Source organism: Nymphalis io, chromosome Z (assembly GCF_905147045.1).
Source record: "Nymphalis io chromosome Z, ilAglIoxx1.1, whole genome shotgun sequence".
NCBI lineage: Eukaryota > Metazoa > Arthropoda > Insecta > Lepidoptera > Nymphalidae > Nymphalis > Nymphalis io.
In genome coordinates this window covers 13934645-13958784 of record NC_065918.1, presented here as the reverse complement: position 1 = coordinate 13958784, position 24140 = coordinate 13934645, and the positions used below count along the sequence as shown (strand labels likewise).

General features: G+C 30.8%; 2 protein-coding genes across 5 annotated transcripts in view; one reads left to right on the top strand and one right to left on the bottom strand.

Annotated features, from left to right (window-relative positions):
* Nucleotides 1-9664, bottom strand: part of LOC126780489 (endoplasmic reticulum mannosyl-oligosaccharide 1,2-alpha-mannosidase) — a 29544-nt gene extending 19880 nt beyond the window's left edge. The window contains exons 1-4 of one of the 4 annotated variants that reach the window (XM_050505037.1): nt 9583-9652; nt 9369-9443; nt 8638-8834; nt 7064-7198 (exon numbers count right to left, since the gene is read on the bottom strand). In XM_050505037.1, the coding sequence (XP_050360994.1) occupies nt 7064-7198; nt 8638-8781 (279 nt within the window). In that variant the 5' untranslated portion in view covers nt 8782-8834; nt 9369-9443; nt 9583-9652. Of the gene's footprint in view, nt 1-7063; nt 7199-8637; nt 8835-9368; nt 9444-9582 lie in introns of all 4 variants that reach the window. The other 3 variants (XM_050505036.1, XM_050505038.1, XM_050505039.1) reach the window with 3 other exon arrangements.
* An 865-nt stretch (nt 9665-10529) lies between these two features.
* LOC126780506 (outer dense fiber protein 2-like) lies at nt 10530-19493 on the top strand. The gene is made up of 10 exons (XM_050505062.1): nt 10530-10678; nt 11661-11771; nt 11975-12058; nt 12231-12365; nt 13283-13414; nt 14238-14348; nt 14844-14996; nt 15763-15902; nt 16424-16673; nt 19227-19493. Exons 1-10 carry the CDS (start codon nt 10604-10606, stop codon nt 19395-19397), a joined length of 1362 nt encoding a protein of 453 aa, XP_050361019.1. The 5' UTR covers nt 10530-10603; the 3' UTR covers nt 19398-19493.
* Nucleotides 19494-24140: the final 4647 nt, after the last annotated feature.

The window sequence follows — 24140 nt, the reverse complement described above, 5'->3', positions numbered from 1 at the left end:
TAATGATAATAGGAACAGCTATATTAGGGGATTCTTCTATAAGTATTGTGGTGTTGTCAACTTGCAACATCATAATGTAAATGGTGTGGTCAGGGCTTACTTTTAGAGTTACCATCACAAATATATTTTTATTCAGTCTAGGCAGAGGAGCGCGCAAAATGTATCTCACAAATTATTCGCTACCTTTAAAATAAAGTAACTACAGGAATTTTCCATCGAGACCTTAAAATGGATTTTGTAAGCAAAGTTATGCAAAAATATGCCAAAGCTCACGAAAGAGACTTTATCATCCCGTGAATGTTGAGGATATCCAGCTCCATAGTATCCACCGAATATATATTTGTGGACTATTCGTAAAATCACATGAACAGATTGACTGCCTTAAGAGACACTACGACAACCGATGGACACATTCTTGAATTAAATTTTATTAAAAGTTTAAGTTAAAATAAAATCTCTTATTAGTCTCTGAGATAACAAAGTTATATAATTAAGGACGTAATGTTATCACTTCATATTATATAACAAAGTCCCCCGTCGCTTCAGAATGTCTGTCTGAACGCGAAAAATTTATCCATTGTTTATCACCCCTCGGACGCTTCGGACCCTCTGTCCATAAATATATATACGGATATATATACGAAAGTAGGGTGCATAATAATATTTTCGAAATTTTAAATAGTATATTTCAGGTATTATGGTTTTTAGGAAAAAAGTATGGGCCACCTTTTTTGCTGATAAGTCACCGTTTGCGAGAAAATTGTAAAAAACCGATACTTTTCCTTGACCTATTATGTTTCTGCAGACGCATTTTCGATATTTCATTTGTAATAGAATACTTAAGATCTGTAGCAATTTTCAACTTCATGAGAATGATCTTAAGCTTCACATTATTTTTTTGTTATTTTGACCGGACTATAACCGGACCGATTATTCGTCAAAGTCAAAAACCACCACCGCCGGCTTAAATGAATAAAACCGTAAAGTGAGTAAAGCCGAAGAATGAAACCAAGCGAAATAATGTTTGGAAGTCGATTCTTATATGTTGATAGATCAGTAAAAATAATGTTTATTGCATGTATTGTATGTTCCGTCAAGTATCCGTATACGACTCATCACTATTCAATTATTCGTAGCGCTTGCGAACTTCAATTAGCAACAATTTAAGTTCGAAACTATACAGAATATTATAATAGATAATCAAACATGTAAAATGAATAATAAGTTAGTTTTGAACAGTTGACTTCGTCTGGAACTTATCAAGTATAATTTACATCGCAAGTTTCGCATTCTAATCTATAATTTTAGCTTTGAGTACAGTACGGAATTAAAAGGTGTATTGAACAAAACGATAATCAATAAACCTCTTTTTAAAAGCTACTTTAGCGTAGTCGCCAAATACCATGAGCGATGCATGCATAAATGACAAATTGTATCGGAATTTAATATTTTATTTAAATAATTTAATGTATTGAACCGCAAAGTTAAGATGTCACGGCGTAAAAAAATATACAATGTCTTAAAAAAATTGATGCTTTTTTTTACAAATTAAAACGCTATCAATTGAGAATGCAGCGCTACCATGATGGCAGACGCGGCCCATTTATATTTCTTACGGCACTATGGTCTTTATTAATGTCTTCTACGTGACCCTAGATGATGAACAGAATTCCTATATGATTATTCTACTCCTAAACCTATATACTAAAATTTATTATTTTAAATTAAGTTATTATTTTTAGTTCCTTTTTTATGGCAAAGCCATTAAATTACAAAAAAATGAAATAAATTGATAATAAAATACATTTAAAGTTTATTCTTAAATTCGGTAGCATTATTTCTTATGATTTAATAACAATCGCAATTTTAAAGAAAACGCGTCGTTATTAATGTACTAAATTGATAAATAATGATAATTATATGATTTATGCACTAGTTCCTATCCAGCTTTGCTATAAATCTATATTAATAAAACTGAAACTGAGTTTGTTTCTTTGTCTATCTGCTAATTTGTTTGTTAATCTCAAGATTTAGCGGTGGGATTGGAAAAATATTTTGAGATATTTTATGTTCGTTACCCGTCCCCACTTCAGTAACAGCCTGTTAATGTCCCACAGCTGGGCTAAGACCTCCTCTCTCTTTTAAGGAGAAGGTTTGGAGCTTATTCCACCACGCTGCTCTAATGCGGGTTGGTAGAATACACATGTGGCAGAATTTTAATGAAATTAGACACATGCAGGTTTCCTCACGATGTTTTCCTTCACCGTCAAGCACGAGATGAATTATAAACACAAATTAAGCACATGAAAATTCAGTGGTGCTTGCCCGGGTTTGAACCCACGATCATCGGTTAAGATTCACGCGTTCTAACCACTAGGCCATCTAGGCTTTTCCCCGTCTTCGTTCCTACGTCCCGACTTCGTTTATATCATAACACATAATGAATATTTCTATTTACGCTACGCACGCCATTAACGCTCTCAGTATGCATGACTTTATCCGACATGTTCAACAATCATCGTGATATTTCAGTCGATTAACACATATACTTAATTAATTTTACACCAAAACCTTTCTTCTGAATCACTCCACTCATTGATGAAAACCATATGTAATTCCGATAGTGTTTGAGTTTGTCGCGTTCAGACGGGCAGACAAACGTGGCGGGGCGCCTTTAATACGAGGGGACGTTCTAAGTTTGCGGAATGGATGGGTAGATAATAAGTGGGGATGTCGCTGAATTCGGTGCTAATTACGCAACTCATTATTAGTATAAATACCGGGTTTTATTGTAATTAGATTATTAGTCTTTGAGTTATCGTCAACCAAACAAGTCAATCGGAAAGAAATTGTGAAATATGAAGAAAATCGAGTTCCGCGCCGTTAAAAAGTTCCTTACCAAGCAAGGGGACCTTTACGGGGACTCTTGTCCAATTAAAACTACGGTTTACAAGTGGCATAGCCTTTTTATACAAGGCAGAGAGTCATTTGAAGACGACCCACGGCCAAGAAGGCCGAAAAATTATTATTAGAAGATGCCCGCCTAATGAAGAAACAGCTCGCAGAAATGGAGTATTAGATACAACCATTTTCAAAATTCTTCACGAACATCTTGGCATGACTAAGGTCAGCGCAAGATCGCAGCGTAGAATGTTCAACCGCCTCAAAAGCTACAGCGCGTGGAATGTTCTCGTGAATTTTTGGACCTCTGTACGGAAGACAAAGATGGAGTGTTGGCTCGACTTGTTACTGGTGATGAAACTTGACTTTACCATTATGAACCCGATTCCAAATAGGATTCTATGCACTGTGGCACAAAAAAGGCACACCACCACCCAAGAAATTTTAAGGTGGCACAATCGGCTGGGAAAATCATGGCGACAATCTTTTGGGACTCAGAAGGAATCCTATTGATTGATTATAAAGATAAATATGTCTCCATAACCGGAAATTACTACGCTTCAATCCTAGAACAACTGAAGGAAGCCATAAAGAAGAAAAGACACACCCTCACTGACCTAATCCCCAGTGATTGAGTAGTCTATTTCCAAACTTAAAAAAAGAAGTTCGTGGGAAAAGGTTTTTAAGTGATGAAGAAGTGAAGGAAGCAGTTTCGGCGTATTTTTTAGACAGACGAATCATTTTTTTTTTGAGGGTTATACATAAGTTAATTGAAAGATACGAAAAATGTATAAGGGTAGCAGGTGAATATATTGAAAAGGAAAAATAAATCTGGATTTTTATTTCCACTCCTTACCCCCATTCCGCAAACTAAAAAATGTCTCTTAGTATGTAGAGATATAACATAACGCTACGTCCCAAAAACCGTGTAATGTTTAACGCAGGTGAAACGTTCTTACTAATTTGCAGTTTGATAGAAACGTTTGAATTACTTTTAATCAATAAATGGCTACCCGACCCGCCTTCGCGCGGATCAAATAAGGGTAAAACTTTTATATCGTAATCTATACCTATGTAAGTGAAATACCACTCATCACGAGATCTCCTAAACTATCCGGCCGATTAACTTGAATTTTGTCACAGTTTTCTCCGACGTGTAGACTACGTAAATCCTATTCAAAATGCATTTTTCTTCTTATTTATCCGTAGAAGCCGGTACGATTATGTACCAGACATAATATAACTATTGATATATAATTTTCGCGGCGCACTTAAGCTTCCAGTCGTCATGATTTTTTTTCTATCTTCAACTGTCATTGTTATATTTCAGCCGATTAACAAAAAAACTTAATAAATTATACACCAAAATGTTTCTCATAAATAACTCCATACATTGATGAAAACCGTATCCAATTCCGGTCGATAGTGTTTGAGTTTATCGCGTACAGACATACAAACAGACAGATAGACACGGGGAAGGGGGAACTATGCATTATAATATGTAGTGACCAATAATAATTATATAAATAAATATAACACCAATATATAAATATAAATCCAACAGAAGTTCCATTCAGTGTAAAGAAAGAGTACATTCGACCTGTAAATGTCTACCCGACGGCGGTAGTCACCTACTCTTTTTTTTTATTTATATTATTAATAGATATACGCATTAACTTTTTATTGATATGGTTATGAATATAATACGGTCGGACAGAAATTCCATTCAGTGTGAAGAATGAATACATTCTACCTGTAAATGTCTACCCGACGGCGGTAGTCGCCTACTATTTTTTTTTATCTATATTATCAATAGAAATACGCATTAACTTTCTATTGATATGGTTATGAATATAATACCGTCGGACAGAAATTCCATTCAGTGTGAAGAATGAATACATTCTACCTATAAATGTCTACCCGACGGCGGTAGTCGCCTATTTTTTTTTATTTATATTATTAATAGATATACGCATTAACTTTTTATTGATATGGTTATGAATATAATACGGTCGGACAGAAATTCCATTCAGTGTGAAGAATGAATACATTCTACCTGTAAATGTCTACCCGACGGCGGTAGTCGCCTACTATTTTTTTTATCTATATTATCAATAGAAATACGCATTAACTTTCTATTAATATGGTTATGAATATAATACCGTCGGACAGAAGTTCCATTCAGTGTGAAGAATGAATACATTCTACCCGTAAATGTCTACCCGACGGCGATAGTCGCCTACTATTTTTTTTATCTATATTATAGAAATACGCATTAACTTTCTATTGATATGGTTATGAATATAATACGGTCGGACAGAAATTCCATTCAGTGTGAAGAATGAATACATTCTACCTGTAAATGTCTACCCGACGGCGGTAGTCGCCTACTATTTTTTTTTATCTATATTATCAATAGAAATACGCATTAACTTTCTATTGATATGGTTATGAATATAATACGGTCGGACAGAAGTTCCATTCAGTGTGAAGAATGAATACATTCTGGCTGTTAATTTCTACCCGAAGGCATCTACCATCGCATGCAGTTTTTTTTTAAATTATAACAAGATTTTAAATCGCAGTAATCGTTTGTTATTTTTATTTAGTTCTATCTAGTAAGCGGAACTCAATATAAGTAGATAAGGCATAAAATTAGAGTTAACCATTTTTTTTAAATGGTTAAAATTAATAGAAATACGGAATAGCTTTTAATTGATATGGCTACGAACATAGGACATCAGATTTTGCATTCTTATAAGCTAAACCCTAGACTAACTCAGCTGTATTACATTATTACATTTACTCTTCCAACACCTAAGCTGTAACTGAAATGTTTTCTAAACTAGCGTTATAAATATAGAACTGAGATTTAAACTTAAACAAAATCTTACTAGTGAGGCTTATAGCCCAGTCAGGTTAGCATATACGGCTTGGAAAATTTCCCGTCGGCAATTTTATTGCCGTAATATTTCAGTGACCCACTGGGGTAGTCTGAATTCAAAATGGCACCGATGCCGTCGGTGCGTGAGCGTAATTTAAGGGGGAAATGCTGTTGCTCAATCTCGGCAATTTTCAACATTTCAACAAAAAATCGCTCTTTTGGGTTAAATTCACATGCGCCAAGTCGTTTTAAAAAAAAGCCGAGATTGTCTAGTGGTTAGAACGCGTGAATCTTAACCGAGAATAGTGGGTTCAAACCCGGGCAAACACCACGAAATTTTCATGTGTTTAATTTGTGTTTATAATTCATCTCGTGCTTGACGGTGAAGAAAAACATCGTAAGGAAACCTGCATGTGTCTAATTTCATTGAAATTCTGCCACATGTGTATTCTACCAACCCGCATTGGAGCAGCGTGGAGGAATAAACTCCAAATCTTCTCCTCAAAAAAAAGGAGGAGAGGCCTTAGCCCAGCAGTGGGACATTAACAGGCCGTTACTGTACGTCGTTGAGATCAAAATTGTAAAAAAAAAATTATAACGAAACATCGTTATTGATAATAAATACATGTTATTTAAAATTATATTTTATTCGTTTGATTCGAAAAATATCGTGTGAAAGTTTTTGAGAATCAAATTTCCAAAAGTTCAAGTCGTCACTATTTTGATATTGTAAATTAATAATTTTGTAACTTTGTAATTTTAATATATATTTGTATAATACAAAGGCCGCGGTCTCTCACGAACGATTTTAGAATATATTTTTTCACTATATCACTCAAATTAATATCTATGAAGTTATCAAATGATTAAAACACTCGCGTAGCATAAATAAACAGGGTGGTGGTCAACAATGCGACGGCGGGTTAGCCGACGCTAAGGGTTCCTAACATACGCAAATACAGGCCAAAATTTTCAAGAGCTTTACGATGAGCCAAGAATCGTATAATGATTTAAGTTTTTAAATAAATCTTTTACATAGATAATTAAATAATAATTCAACGTCAACCCGGACGGAATCGAGCGGGTAATAAGATAAAAATATTTATTAAATTAACGAAATTCTATTCTTTGAGAAAGAAAAAAGAAAAAAATTGCTAATGGTAATTTCACCTTTAAAACTAAAATTTGTTTATATTTCACGTTTTCACTGGCCATTTCACACATTTCACTGGTTTTACATGATTTACTAAATAAATTATTATAATATTAAAAACCTACCTTTTCATATTTCCTTTTTATCTTGTTTGCATTCGGGGGTTGTTTCGTAAGGAAAAGGATCACCATTACTGTTATCAAAGCAAAAAGGAAAACATAGATTAAGGACCTTTGCAGTCGCGAGAGCTGGTTAAATCTCTGAAACAATAGAGTAATTTAAAAAATTATTAGATGTATGTCATTCAACTTGATAGAGAAAACAATTGGAAATTCCAACTCGATGGATGTGAAAAAATTAAAAAGATAAATAAAAATAATATCACTCAAAGACACCTTATTGCAATCACAAAATAATTAACAGTTTTTTTAAATTTGTCTAACACTGTTAATTTGACAAATATTAACTATTGCCTATCTTAACTTCACTTCACTAATGTTTTATAAATGAAAAAAAAACTTTTGATAGGTTTTAATTAGTTTACCTAACATTAAAATATTTTAATTTTAAACTTAATATAATAACTGATTTTTTATTTACAAAATTGTAGAAGTCTTTAAAAATACGAAAATATTACACACCACAGGAAGGCCTAAACAACCCATTTTGTCGGATGTTACTGGTAGACTGAAGAGGAGTGAGGAGGTTTGAACAATTGCAGCTGCACTGACATATGTCATGTCAATGCTGTTTATTAAAGATTCATTTAATAACTGAAATTTATTATGACCATACCTTTTTATTTATAATAAATTGAACTTTATTGTTTATTTTTAATTGGAGAAAATTAGTTATATGACCTAAAGCCTCCCATGCATGACCCTTATACTATATACTACAGATATTAAATATTTTGATTGTGACAGATGCATCTGTTTTTAAACTAACTCTAAGACAGTTTTAAAACGAATATGTAATCTGTTGCAATATGTTATCTTTTTAATTTATAGATTTGTTTTTAAAATGTAAAAGCAATATATATTTATGTCTTGAATGTAGTGTGGTCAACCATCTTTTACTTTCTAATAATGCACCGTACTATTTCATATTGACAGACATGATTAAATGTTCCCAGACATGTAATTTTTCAAACATAGCTAGTGTTTTTAGCATTAAAAATTAATTGAAGCTGCATTTGCTTTACTACATGTTAAGTACGTTACAAGGAACAATTTGTAGTTTTATAGATAAAATAAATGTTAACTGTTAGACTATAATTTACATTTTAGTAAAATTATTTACTTTTATTAAAATTACACACAAATGTGTGCAATCATATTTCTTTGTAATACAAGGCAAGTAAAGGTTTTCAATTTGAGTTAGATGCTTTGTTTCTTGATTCCAATGCTTTGTTTCTACTTATTAACATCTCACGGCCGGTACAAGAATCATTATAAGTCTGCATGAGCCAGGTAAATTTAAAATATTATAGATACATAATAGTTTTTGATGAAAATTGTGTGAGATGAAAGTAAAATGTCAAGGTTGAATTTGATCGCATCATATGTATATAATTTTTAAGCAAGCTTTTGATGTTGAAAGCTTACTCTTATATCAATAGTGCATATGCAACCATATGCTTTTTATTCAAAGTGTGCATTATTTATATGTATGTTTTATTATTTTATATGATACTCACTCTTATTATCTTCCTATGTGAAGTTGATTGATCTAAATTTTCTTCTGATTCATTGTCAACCCATGTTTCTATTTTACTAGATTTAAATATTGAAGGTAGTGATGGACCACTGAGGTCAATTTTTGTGTCACGTTTCAAATTCATTTTTCTCTTCTTTTCTTTACTTTATAATAGATATTGCCATGTTAGTTTCTGTACTTAAAAAGAAGTTATAAAGTTGATATCTTGATAAGGAACACATTTATCCAAAAATAATATATTTGAAAATAAAAAGCTACATTTAAAAAAATCATTGACATTCTATTTGGCAAGATAAAATATTTAAAAATGTTTAGTCTATTGATAAAAATCTCTAAAATTTAATTAAGACCTTTATTTAAATAGAATAATCTAGTATAATAAAATATTTTAAGAACATAGCATTGTTTAATACATTAATAATATTGTTAATTTAATATTACTATGATTAAATAACAAATTTCATTATTTTTATACTTGAACAATTCAATTTGCCCATAACAAACGTCTTACGCAATTTTTCAAATGAATTAACAATAATGTTACATAAGTAATAATTAATATTTTTAAATATACGTAAGTACGTAATTAATAGCATTTATTCAACTACAAAAGAAATGGTGAAAAATTTAAGCTACGGAAATTCCAATGTAGTTCATTAACCTAACAAAGGGTTATATCTATCAAAAAACATGTTACTTAAATAAACTTACAGTAACAAATAGCAGCTTCGTTATTTATACTTCCGTGATTATTAACGTTAATCCAAAGCATATATCCTTCCACGTCTACAATAAGAAAAGCGCATCTTATGTTTTTTTTAATATTTCACTTATTTGTATATAGGGGCAAAATTTTAAATAGACTTGTAATTCACTAAAGCTTAATATCGTTAGCATATTGCATTTATAATGAACACACACTTACATTTCGTTTAGATATTAGTAAAACACAAGGGATCGAGAAGTGTATGAAATTTTGAGTAGCGGTCAAAGAGAATCTATTGATGATAGTACTTAGCCCGGCGGCCTCACATGAGTTTACTATAGATTATACAAAGACATCAGAAAGGTGTCCATTCAAATAGATGATTTTGGCAATCTTAGACTTTTTATAAAAGTATAAAAAAAAATTAGCAATTAATATTTTTAGTGGTGATGGTAATTTTTACTACAGTAAATCATCAATATATGTAGATTTCGTTTATATTTTCACCTATGTGAAAACTGTAACAACTTTACTTGAGTTAGTAACAGAAAAGTTAAGAAAATACTATAATTAAAAATAGATATTGAAGTTTAAACAATGATAACCAATTTAGCCTCACTTGCTATATCCAGCAATACTAAAATATAATTAAAAAATAATAATAAATACTGCATTATATTATTTACAATTACTAACAAAAAATCATTTTTGTCCAAACAAAACAATAAAAATCTTAAGAACGATGTAATAATATTATAATACTATGAAACGTTTTATGCGTTGTACGTTTATTTTTTATAAGATACTATAAATATGTTCATTATTTGTAGAGCACAACTGTACTATTAGAAAACACCAAGAAAAATAATACTTACCGGTGAAGGTTAAACATACTCACCAACTACTCGTTACTAGATGGCGCTAAGTAGCAGTATAATACGTTGGCTATAATTTATTCTGTAATCACTCATTTATAGATGGAGCTCCTCACATTGAACAAATTTAAATATATATATTTATTGTCTAATCTTAATTTTAAATAAAGTAAAGGCTGGATACAATAAAAAAAAAAAACTCTATTTATGTCATCGTTGACACTTTAACCAGTTGAATTATTTAATTTATAGCTTCACATTTTAATTCTTTTGCAGTAAAAAATTGTTTTATATTAGTATACTAAACATAAATTAAAAAACAATATATATTTCTGTTTTAATTTGTTTTTATAAATTCGACGTACATGCCTCAATCTGAGTACTGGCCATTTAATAAGCCTGTAGAGAACAATGATGACACGGGAGAACCGTCTTTCTTAGTATGTATTATCTAAGCTACATAATTAAATGAGATACCCAGTACAATTATCTGAATAGATTAATTAATTCAATAGAATATCATCGCTAAGTTATATGATGATATTATCACAAAGACAGTTGGCCACCGTCGCGCTGATCATAGGCTATTCTCTCCTAACAGTAATTATAAGGCTACGATCTTATCAGCTGCTCTAGTGAGGGTCGGAGAACACAAATGGCAGAGTTACAAACGACTAATAATACGTTACCGATTATAGAGAAAAAATATTATGGACGTGAAAATATATTATCGTTTTATTGTGCTTCGAACCCGTTATCTATTTTATCCACGACGGTCTCGGTTATCCTACCTAACCTAAGAAAAGAGTAGGCGATACATTTAATATATAAATGCATATTTACAAGATATGAAATATGAGAGATTCTCCTTGATAACTCAAGGTTCTATTAAAACCGTGGGATTTCGAGTTTCTTTGGCTTCGAAACTTTTTCTTTGACTTAGTAGAAAATATTTAATATAAACTTCGAATGGAAATGGAATATAGTACAACATTAAAACCTATAAATATTTAAAGTTAATTAAACACCAATCTAAATTAATGTAATTGATTTTATTGTTTGTTATAGTTTTAATAGTTTTTGATAAACGCGTAACGGTATTATTTAAAGGTTAGTTTGGAACATAGGCGTGAATTGTTAATATAATATTTATTTAAACATATTAAAAGTAACGATAAATATGATATATTCCATTCTCATTTTGATATGAATACTTAATAATAATAAATATTCTTTAAAATAATTATTGTCATTACAATTTAGTTTTTTTTAGCGTAATACTTTATATAAAAATATATACTATAAAATTATTTTGCATATTTTATATAAATGTCATTTCCGTATCTTTTTTAATACGTTGGTATTAGATAATTGAGCTTGGGATGACGTAACTAATAATTAAAATGATATAAATGCTTTCAGCAAAAACAAATAGGTGTTATGGAGGACGAGATGAAGGAAATGCAGATGGAATTAGCTGCAATGAAACGGGATAGATTATATTTGAGTAACCAGAATCCAGCTAGTGGAATAGTTAGTTAATTCATACATTCTAAATTCAACAACAACATAATAACAATGAAATAACATTTCTTACAATACTAATGTCTATGGGCGTTGGTGACCACTAACCATCAGGTGGCCCATATGCTCGTCCGCCTTCTTATTCTATAAAAAATAAAATAAAGAATGCCTAGTTACATTTTATACCTAGTTATATTGTTTTTATTTTATAGGATACTGTCACAGATAAAGATTTAGCCCTGTATGAAGGTTCGATGAAATCTCACGGCGAACTCGAATTTAAAGCCATCCCTCAGGTTTGTTCAAAGACTAACCTTAATTTTTCTCAAATATAATTTTTTGGAGTTTAAAAAAATAATCAAAATATGAAATAAAAATAAGTTTATTAAAAACATTATCATGACAATTTGGCATTGAGCCTACTGAAAAAAAATAGCAATACGCAAATGTACATAATGTTTTTTTTAGATATCCAGGTTGCGCGAAGAGTTAATAAGAGCTAAAAATTCTGCAGACGAGGAAAGGTTTGCGAGAGAAAAATATGAGCGTAAGCTAAAAGATCTTGAACTAAAGCTCAATAATATATGCTGCCCTGAAATGAATGTAAGAATGGTTCCAAATTAAAAAAAAAATATCTTTACCTTACCATGTAGTTGTAACACAGTTTTTTAATAATCGCATTATTAGTTTAAAATATAGAAATAAAAATAACACATTAGAACTTTGTGTAATATATTTTTGTGTTTCATCATCATAACCCCTTTTTCTTCCACTGCTGGACATAAGCTTCATACATAGCATGTCACAGAGATCTATGGCATACACTTGTGTTTAAATTGTATAATTTGATTCCAAATACATGACACATTTAGCAGTTCATAAGAATACACAAAACCGACAAAAATGCTAAACAAAAAAATAGTATGTAGTTACGCTTTTTACATTTGTTGTAAGCCCTTTGCGGTGAAAGTAAACGCGGCCGTTACCGTCGACCGTCTTTTTTATTTCATTTAGGATTTAAGTAAAGTATATATGCCGATAATGTACATGGAACTTGCTTTTATTTATCTTACTAGTGGTTCATGTTACGAAGTGATTATATTATTACATAAAAAATAATACAACCTTGCAAACTGTAATAATAAACGTAAACACTGTTTGGTGCTCTTTTTTGAATTTTTAATAAATTTGAACCACGACTCTTTGTCTAAGCTACGCATAAACTGCGACGCCATATACACAAAGCTAAAATTGATCATGGCATTTAAGTAAACATTCAACGCATTCTATTTTGAAAGTAAATCACTGTATTTATGCGTAGCATTTATAAAGTATCATTATTTGCTGTCGACTTAATACATTTTCTAATTACTCTGACCGTGTGAATTTACAATGGTAATTCAATACAAAGTTCTGTAATTTGTATCTAAAGATATCAAGACCTACCTCACTTCCACCGTCACTATCTCATCGTTATATAACTTGATGCAATTAATAATTTGAATACGCGCTAACAATAGGACTCGCGGAAATTTCCCAACGATGAGATAACTACATTGAAGAAGCAACTTCGTGATATGAAAGAAGAAAGCGAAGAATTAAAAATGTCACTCAACGAGAAAATGGAAGAGTCTCAAGAATATCGGGTTAAAGTCAGTTTAGTTACATATTTTTATGAAAAAATATTTAAATAAGTTACCTATATAACGTCAGATGAAATCATTAATTAGTTCGAATCCATTTATGTATGTAATGTAATATTTTCGTTATATATATTTGTGCCACAACTATTTACAGCCTTTTGTGTTCGTTTTGAGGTTGGCGGGTATAAAACGCTGTAGCATTAAACCCTCATTTTGTGCAATCAAATTTGGTTTCGCAAATAAATATACAAAAACAAAATTATTCTCCTGTTTGAATTATGTTTAAAAATGTTTCTAGTTATATACATTCTTTTTATTTACTTTTATGCAATAAAAAAAATGTCCATCTCTTTTCGAGCCTTTGGTATCATAAAGACGACGTATTATAGGGTTTTTTTTTTGTGATAAACGCATTTTAATATAAATTTACTCGTTAAGTTTAAGTTAAGTTTTTTTTAATATTTTCCGGGAGGTCAAATGACTCTACTCCACCTGATGGTAAGTGGTAGTAGATTCCAAACACGACGACGGTCAGTACAGTCGGGAAGAATTTTTTGTTTTTTTTTGAAAGTTTTGTTCCTTTGACTGTAAGTAAACAAATATAGCCATTTTTTCCCGAGACGTCGGTATAGGAAGAGCCAACAGATCTAAGGTTTTGTTTTTGTGATAAACACATATACATATAACATTAATGTCATCGGCACTTGGATCTTCAACAATTTGTATATTAACTGAAATCACCAACCCGATTATTCCTTACACGTTCTAAGGGAGCTGTTCGTATTTGAGCCAATCATATTAAGAGAACGTCATGTTCAGTATATTATTGCAGTACCTCCAGGCACAACAGCAAGTCGAAGAGATGAAACGACAGATTGATGTCATTGAATTTGATAATAAACAAGTATCAGATCAAATACAAATTGAAATACAGAAGATGAAGGTATAATTTAAACTGTAGACTTTTAATTAATTCTCTACATGTCGTTAAAAAACATCAAATATATTATACATAATTTTTGATCTCGCATAAATATAGCCTGAGTGAATATTTTCTGAAGATTTGTATGGGGATGATAGGGGGATGTTCTTATAATATAAGAACTCGATCGGCCGGATTATGACAGTGCAGAAATGGTGCATTATGTGTCTGCTAGTGTTTATCAAACTACTGATATCTTGCGCAATTAGCTATTTTTTTTAAATAAAGACTGTTATGACCGAAATCGATCAAGAGGATATTATCAAATCCATCTGGTGTATATGGGGCTACCCCCATATACACAGATGACATAAAATCTTATTCCCAAGTTTGGGGGCGCATGACAATGTAAGGAATGGTTAAGATTTCTTGCAGCGCCAATATTTTTGGGCGGTCGTCACCACAATTTTATATATAGACATATAGTGTATAATATTATATATTTTATATATTTAGATGCAGTTCCAAGAAAAACTGCAGGAATTAGCCCCTTTACCTGATCTATTAAAGGGTGCTCAAATTCAGCTCCAAGAAGCGAAGCAATTACAAAAGTTGGCAGAAGACAGTTCGGAACAGCTTTCAAATGAACTACATCGCGTGAAGGAAAAGGTAATAATAAAATTTCATGTGTAACTATGATGTTCACACTTCGCTAGGTCCTCAATTGTATATAATACACATTCATATATAAAAACGTAGATATCAATAATAATAAACATGAATTTTATAAATAAGTAATAGTAAATATAACTATCGGAACCAGATACCATGATTCCACGCCTCCATCTTTCTGAACCCAAATAGTATTGAGTTAATGATAATTCAAAAGTTTTGTGCAAAACTTGTAACAACAAGTTACACACATTCCACACGTGTAACAATAAGCAGAAGCATGTAACTTGAAGTGAAACGTTTCAATAAAATTAAATCTTCAAATTATATTAATTTGAAAATTACATAATAAATATAGAGCAATTAATAATTGCTATGCGGCTTAAATTTTATAAGCTTCTTAGGAAGGCTCGTACCATGAAGCAGGTTTTATGGGATTACCGGATTTCATTTTCCAACCATTTTGTGTTCAACAATAATTTTCTGTTTATGATGGAAATAATTGGCACGTCGTCCTGTTTATTTTTTTTCTAGGCGACTGTTACGCGATTTAAATTCTTAGTTAAATTAATTTATATTACTGTAATAATTCAACCGATATAGATCGAAAACATCTTATATTTATCATTTAAAGCGGCTTAAAGTATATATTGAAACAGTGGTTGTTCAATAGTGGCATCTATTGAAAATTATATTTTTGAGAAAGGTTTAATTTAAAAAAAAAAAAACTATTACTTATTTTTTTATTAAAATTAACTTACAGTTGGTGTTAGCTGTAAATAATTACAATATGGAAAAAGCAGATCGAATAAAGGTAATCGAAGATAACAAAGCATTAAGATTGGAAGCTGATGAAAAGCAAAGAGAAATTGATGAATTGTCGAAAAATATAGACGAAAACAAGTGAGCGCAATATGTAACTACTAATTGATATAATTATACGATACTATACGAATACTATACGAGTATATTTCATTTTGTAGGAATATAACTGAAACACAACACTCAAATTTCAAGTCACAACTTTAAAACAAACAAAACATTCAATATTAAACATAATTTATAGTTGCCGAAAGATTGTGATTTTAACAATTAAATTGTTGCCAATTATTAATATTTTTTTATTACTTATCATAAAAACATTTATCGTAAAAAAAGGATAGTATTTTAATTTAAAAAAAATAAAAATAAAAGCTGATGTAAAGGTTACTTGTCTAAATTTAAATTCAAGATTGCTTTTTCCGTATTCTCGTATAGTTAAGCTAGCAAACACAGCATAACTTCTATATTCATGTTACTGTAACTACTTATATGTATTTAATAAAAACGTCGAAGAAATAAATATAATACTTAAGTAAGATTATTTCCAACGGTAACACGATCTTAAATATACAACTAAAAATAAGATTAATAATTCTAAGCAGATGCTCAATACTCCGCTTGCAAGAGAAACTTTCTCAACTAGAGATGAGATACAAAGAAAAAGCTCTAGAATGTTCTCAATTGCTAAAAGATTTGGACGAGCTAAGACTCGAGAGTAGCAGATCACTAACGAGAAGTAAAGAAAGATCGGACTCAATGAGACGCTACATGCAAACCCAGGTGTCGGAGCTGGAGAGACAGCTGATACAAAGCAGGGCTCAGTGCAGGGCGTGTCAGAAAGAAAGGGATGATGTAAGTAAATACGAATTATTTATTAATTTATGATGCTCTGCGTGCACTTGGGTAAAATTAATGTAATTTCTAATTAAATTTGAAAACGTGAAAATGTATTGGTTCTTCTACCGCTTGAAATATTTTAAGGATTTATTTTATCTCTGTTGTGATATAGCCATTTTTTTATTTTTCACAGGACTATTAATAATTCACACTCTTCACATTGATAGTAAACAATGATCAAGCCATATTTTGTACAAAGTTTGTAGTTTTTATGTAATCATATAAAATACAATTGAGTAACCGTATGAGACAAAACACATGGCGGTTAAGTCGCTCGGCTCGATACTAATTGTATTACAAACACTTGCTTACCATATCTTTTTTTTTATTTTGTTTTCTATTCTCCTTTTGTCCGTGCCTTTGGTATATCTTGTCATCAGTTAGAATTTGGTACCTTGATGTGCCTGCATGTTTTTATTTCCTTTGTTATATTAGTTATTGTAAGGATATAGACCCGAATCTCGGTATATATAAATAAGGTATAAATACGTCAGGAATTTGTAGGTTTTTGTCGCACATTTTACATAAAGTTGTCGTAAATGGGTCCGTCTCGTAATTTATTTAAGAAAATGTAATCGAAGTTCAATCTTAATTTAGTTTACTGATAGAGTTTAATGCTTAACTTTTTTTTCTTATTCTTTGTTCTAATAACTTGGTCAATGCTATTAGCAGCGTTACAAAATAATGAGTTTGAAAATTATACTATTAGTTGCGACATATTTATGCCTCATTTATCGTTCAACATGTGTTAGGACAACTTTTTATATTACAAAATAATTGATCCGTATATTGTATGGATTAACATAAATAATTCATGTTTAATTGATTTGATCGTACATATTATATAAAAACGGACGTTGGTGTATCTGTTCGAGATTAATTTTGGACTGACACCGTTTGACCGATTACCATTACAGCTAGTTCGTATATGCTTTTTTTGCTATCCTCTTTGTTCTGACTCGCCGGTTTATAACGCAGTAAATTCATTTCTATACCGTTGGACCGATCGCCACAGTTGGTATATATATATAGTATATATTATATACATACTTGGATCAGATCAGCCGAGCTTTGCTAGTATACATAAATGTACATATAGTTAATTAGTACCTCGAAATATAATAAATAGGCAAATTTAGTACCTTTTTGTCATGTTTGTCTACCGATTTGTTATGTTTGTGAGGTATTGATGAGCTTTAATATCATACGGGTCATTTTATATGAGTTTAGTTGTTAACTTTGCTCTATAAACTCATTTAGCGTCCTCTAACACTTGTGACGTAGCTCAAGTTAGTACACAGTAAAAAACGCTGTATCATTAAATTTCATGTGTAACACGATAAAAACATCAGGCGAGTGATGAATGTTGGAACCAAAAAATTGCTGTCATGTGTTTTTATATTTTTTTTCAATTCTAATTTCAAAATTTAATTATACTATCAGAAGAAATACTTTTTTTACCTAACTTTAAAATTAATACGTTTATAAGAATGGGAATAGAGGTTGTTTGTAAGGAGGTTGTTTTATAACATGGTCTATTTACAGACGTATTCTGCAACTTATTAAATATGCATATAATATTATGATCATAACTATACAAAATAATACACCGATTAATATGGTGAGGTTGCGTAAAAAGTTGTTTAACAAGATATAAGTCACGTCTATAGGCGTAAAATTGTGCATAACTTATTTTAATTTTTAAATGATTACGTTGAAGGTAAAAGCATATTATAATATATTTTAATAATATTTAACATATGATAGATTAAGAATCATAATTGTAATTGGATTTAACTCAATCTATTCGATAAACTGTCTGCATAGATTATTGATTAGCTTCAAAGGCTACAGATCTCGAGGTGTTGGATTTAATTCCCGTTTCAAGACCTATAAAAAGTTAGTGGCTTTTTCTGGTAATGAATATAGCAGCTCAGTGATCGGTGGTGTTAGATTCCAGTGCCTCTTAAAGCTCGTAAAGACAGGTCTTGCTTCTGATCTTCCTCCTGCCTTGTCGGATTATAGTCCCATCGGACTTTGAAAGTGAGTGAACCGATAATGCTGCTGTGTTTGCTCAAACACTAATACACTACAACTTTTACAGCGATAGATAGATAGTTAGTCTTTGTGATTGGCTTAAAAAAAACTTAACTTGAAATTGTCGATCGAGATTTTCTATGAATTTTTTCTGCCATTTAGAAGATAAAAGTAATCGCCAAAAACAATGGCGATTACTCACCTGTAAATCATGATAATAAAATTGCAATTATAATTTTTTGTTGCAGTTTTACGCTCTAAAATTCACATCGTATGATATTTTCAGCTATCGTTAAGCAAAGTCAATAAACTGAATTATAAAGTAGATATTTTATTTATAAGTAGATAATTAAGAGATAGAAATTTTCTATTCGCTGTATTCATATTGCACATAAGAGATTCGATCAGGACAACATCATCATCATCGTTATCATTAGAAGTTATTGTTTACCGATTTCACATGTCATTCAGGTACGTCAACGTATGCAAATACAAGTGAATAATCTACAAGAGAATCTCGAAGTTGTCGAAATAAGACTCCGAGCGCTTCAAAACCAAGTCGCAGCTCTGAAAAACACCTACGCCATAATTTTAGCTGACGATGACGATAATTGTGACGTCGCGAAAATCATAACTACCTAAGATACATAAGAAACAGTCGTGGCTTGATATATTATTAGCAATTGTATATTTTTTAAAGGGTTTAAAATTTAATAAAAATATTAAAGAAACTAGAAACAGCTGTTTTAATTGGCAGCGTAGTAACAACGCTGTTATATTATTACGACCGTAAATCGATTCGATACGGCATGCGTTAAAAGGTCTTGTGTTTTTTGGTATTTTTTGTACTCGTTTTTGGTTAATTAAGTTCTTGTTGTCGAAATGCTATGGTGAATTTAAAAATAGATCATCATACTTTAATAAAGCTAGAAGGATAATAAGTAATTCAAAATACTTCAGGTAAATTAAAATTATCCCAAGGAGGAGAAACAAGTACAGTAAATTAACATCGCAATTTTAAAGGAACAGCAAAATGACCTGGCTTTAATTCCACTTTAAGCAAAGACAGGGTAATATATTTTTATAAGATTTTATCCAAGATAATAATATAAAGTTTAACAAAATCTTATAAGATTAATAAATTGCTTTGACACAACAATATAAAATTAATGAATGTATTTATATCTGTATATGCTAATAAATGAGGAGACTTTTTGTAATGCTAGAGTGAAAAAAACTTCAAAACCAATATACATAAACTTATAGCAGATGATGCAGCGCGTTTCGGAGAAGGGTAAGTAATACATGATTAAGCAGGACGTCTGTTGACAGTTTTGCTTGTAATATATAGAGGAATTGAGAAAAAGTCGTTTAACAATTGATCTCATGATTGTTACCATATTAAGAATATAAGAACTTATTAGTCTTTTTCATTCATAAGTCATTTACTTATATGAATTAACAAATAGGACTCTAGTCTTTGGCTGTATTTTGTTTTTGTTTCACTGACATACAATACTACTATTCTTTTATATTATTGGTGTCATAGATGTCATGAGAACAAAGATAAAAATGTCGTAATATGAAAAATTGAATTATAATTTAACATATACACATCTAAGGTAATGCGAGTTATTTTATACATTGGTTCATGTTAATATGGTTCATTAGCTTAGAGCTATGGTCAGACCATTTATACCGGACCCATGAGACTCAAGTTATAATTCCTATCAAATTGTTATTGACGTATTGATAATACTTTTTTTTTTATTTGCGGGTAAAGCGGCGAAGAATTTGTTTATTTTAATGAATGATTTCAATTCTTTTATATAGTTTTACATATACGTATGTATGATGAACAGTGATTAACCCATTAATTACTACGTTTGGGAAGTACTATTCTAGAATAATAAGCGCGCGTGTTCCAACACGCCTACAGTCCTTGAATTGACTCTAGAAGCGTAATTTATATAATCATATAAATATATTATAATAATTATTAATTTGATTAGAAAATAATTTAATTTAGAAAAGAATATAAGTAGGTGTTAGAACATATATATAATAATGATTATACACATTGTTTCGTGATATATTTTTTTACCGACTTGTGGAATTCATTGTTGAAGTGTTTATTTTATAGCGATTTACTGAGAAAATTCCCTTGTGTTATTTGCAAGTGTACTTTTTTAAAAACTAAATATTATTATAGTGTATAATAATATGTACTAACTTGTGTACCGTGTTTGTAGTGCCAGTTTTTTATCAACTACGAATTATTATTAACTACTTTCCGGCTTCGCTTCGTTCGCGGTTTAGGTGTAGAGGTGTCAGGTACCCTAGGAATTTTTCTGTACCATGACAACGTGTATGCAAAATTTCACGATGATTGGTTTTGTAGATAAGACGTGAAAGTGTAACAAATAAACAAGCTAACTTTCGGATTTGTAATATTAGTAAGAATAATGCGTGATTATTGAAAATGCAATGTATAAATATTAACCTTATTGATGGTATAAGTAAAAGTCATCGGTCCATAAAACGGAATTAAGAACAATAATTTTCAGTATGAGATTCAATTTAATATTGAAATTAATATTCAGGTTATCAATTCATCTTCAAGGTTTGAGTTCATATCTTATATCATATCATATGATTACAATGAAAATTTCACGTATAATGCTTTGACTGTGAAACACAGGTGGCCCATATGCTCGTCCACCTTCCTATTCTATAAAAAAAAAAAAAACACAACACTGGTTTTCACTTAGTCCATTACTTCGGAAATTACGGAAAAACAATAAAATATTCATTACGGTAACAGATAAACATGTGTATTTATAAAATAAATTCAATTCTTTGACTCATCATTATCATAAACTAACATTAAGTGATATTATTTCTTAGGATTTCTCTTGCAATGCGATAAGATTAGGTTTGAATGGAAAGAATATTATATTACTATTGTATATGTAACTCTCATGCTGTGGGTTAGGTTGATAAAATGTATAATGTATTATTCCTAACGGAAAAATAGATTATGAATTGAATTGGATTCGTTGAAAGTTTCGCTTAATAATTGAAAATACGGATAAAATATAGTCATTGTGCCAATCGTTAAAATCATTTATTTTTTACATGTGAAACACTATTGGTAATTACGACAATAGTAGTAGTGTGATACACCATTATAGGCATACACAACAATACAATTGAATGTCACTACACTTATAAAATTAACAAATAATTATGTTAACATTACGCTCAAATAAATGAAGGTAGAAAGATATAACAAATGGAATAATTAAAATATGACAATCTAACATTAAAAAAATCATTAAACTCGAATACTTCATTGCTTTCATTAAATTTATATTAGAACAAGGGTTATTTTAAAGACGGATAAACTTTCGAGCAATCAAATCATCATTTTATACTTTTATTGCGCTGGAAATAAAGAATACTCATCTTGCTTACCACAATTATAATTAAGTCATCTGAATTGGCAAATAGGTTTACTTGGTTTGTGCAAGCTTTGTAATTACAGGCACAAGGGACATAAAATCTTAGTTCCCAAGGTTGGTGGCGCATTGGCTATAAGCGATGGTTGACATTTCTTAGAATGCCAATGTCTAAAAAATCAAATAGATTTTCACAAGTACTTTTGTAGCGTCAAGCGGTGCGGATTGTAAATTCTACCGAAAAGAATCGGATACAAATTCAGTAGTTACTCTTTTAAATATACAGTACCTGGTCGATAGAGCTTTGTTCGGCTCTAATAATAATTAATTTGATTTTAAGGTTTTTTTAGATATAAATATAAAATTCTTATTCTTATAATAATAATTGTATAGTACCAAATCATAATAATAAAGCCGAGATGGCCTAGTGGTAAGAACGCGTGAATCTTAACCGATGATCGTGGGTTCAAACCCGGGCAAGCACCACTGAATTTTCATGTGCTTAATTTGTGTTTATAATTCATCTCGTGCTTAACGGTGAAGGAAAACATCGTGAGGAAACCTGCATGTGTCTAATTTCATTGAAATTCTGCCACATGTGTATTCTACCAACCCGCATTGGAGCAGCGTGGTGGAATAAGCTCCAAATCTTCTGCTCAAAAGTGAGAGGAGGCCTTAGCCCAGCAGTGGGACATTAACAGGCTGTTACTGTTACTGTTACTGTTACCAAATCATAATGAATAGCTTAATGCGAAAGCGCTTAATGCCTACAAAAGAGTAGAGAACGGCGATGGAGAGATGATATGATGGCATAAGAGAGTGTCATGCCCTTTGTCTCGGCATACGAGTCTACCCACAAGGCGCGCCAATAAATACTGGACATCATGAAATTGACAACAAAATATAGGTTTTCTAGATTTTAAGTCGTTCTTAAACGTTCTTCTTATTGTTATATCGATTTTAAAATTTACATGTAATATTATTTAGATCTTAATAAAATGATTAATGTGTTAACATTGAGCTGAATTCTTGTTGGATATATGGATATTAATGGTAAAGTATATCAACAAATGTGTTTTATATTTTATTTTTAATTAATTTTATTTGAATATTTATATAAATTGTTATTTAGGTTAGTCTGTGATTTGCGCTTCTCCTCAATAAAGTACGGTAGCGTTGCAAATGCTATTTGAAATCAACCCAACTTCGTCCGCGTCCTTGTATACTTTAAGGCCATACCTCTCATTTGTGACTTAATGTCAAACAGTTAACCTTTTTTTGGGTAAACTATTTTTAATGTATGTTCTCATTTCTTAAAATCGTTTTTGTTCTCTCGTAATCCGTTCTGTCATTACTATTGCATGCATTTTTAGTCAGATCTCTTTGTTTCTTAATTTGCTAAGAGAACTTCTTGCGGCTACTCGAGACGGTTCTTATTACTTTAATTATATAAGGAAGTACCTTGTATTGAGAATGTAGGTTTACATTTGTTTAACGAATAAACGCTTTACAAGTACTCAATTCAATGTCACGTTAATTAAATATGTATCGATTAGCACGGTTTACCTTGAAGGATAATTAATAATAAATACATTTTTTACAATGAAATAAGATTGAAAGAAATTCGAGCGACCCTTGGGAGCTCAATCTTATTATAGGTAGGACGGAACCGATGTTCCGCGATTGCTACAATATTAAATTTTCTTTTATTTTAAATTGCTCTTAAAAGATTGTCCCTTTAGACTTAGCAATGATTGCAGACTTCCAGATGCATGTTTTATAATCCATATAATATACTAAAAGTATATTTGCATTTTATTATATTATATTATAGGCTTGCATGTGTGCGAAGCCTTGTACATGATGTGATATGCGTATTATACGTAAGCAAAACAAGTTACTTTCTTCGATCTCGGTTCAATAT

What these genes read in the sequence shown, in the direction of transcription:
- LOC126780506 (XM_050505062.1), top strand. Translation starts at nt 10,604, where the DNA reads ATGCCTCAATCTGAGTACTGGCCATTTAATAAGCCTGTAGAGAACAAT. An exon ending in TACATCGCGTGAAGGAAAAG is followed by an intron (nt 14,997 to 15,762) that starts GTAATAATAAAA and finishes ATTAACTTACAG; the next exon opens with TTGGTGTTAGCTGTAAATAA. An exon ending in AAAAATATAGACGAAAACAA is followed by an intron (nt 15,903 to 16,423) that starts GTGAGCGCAATA and finishes AATTCTAAGCAG; the next exon opens with ATGCTCAATACTCCGCTTGC.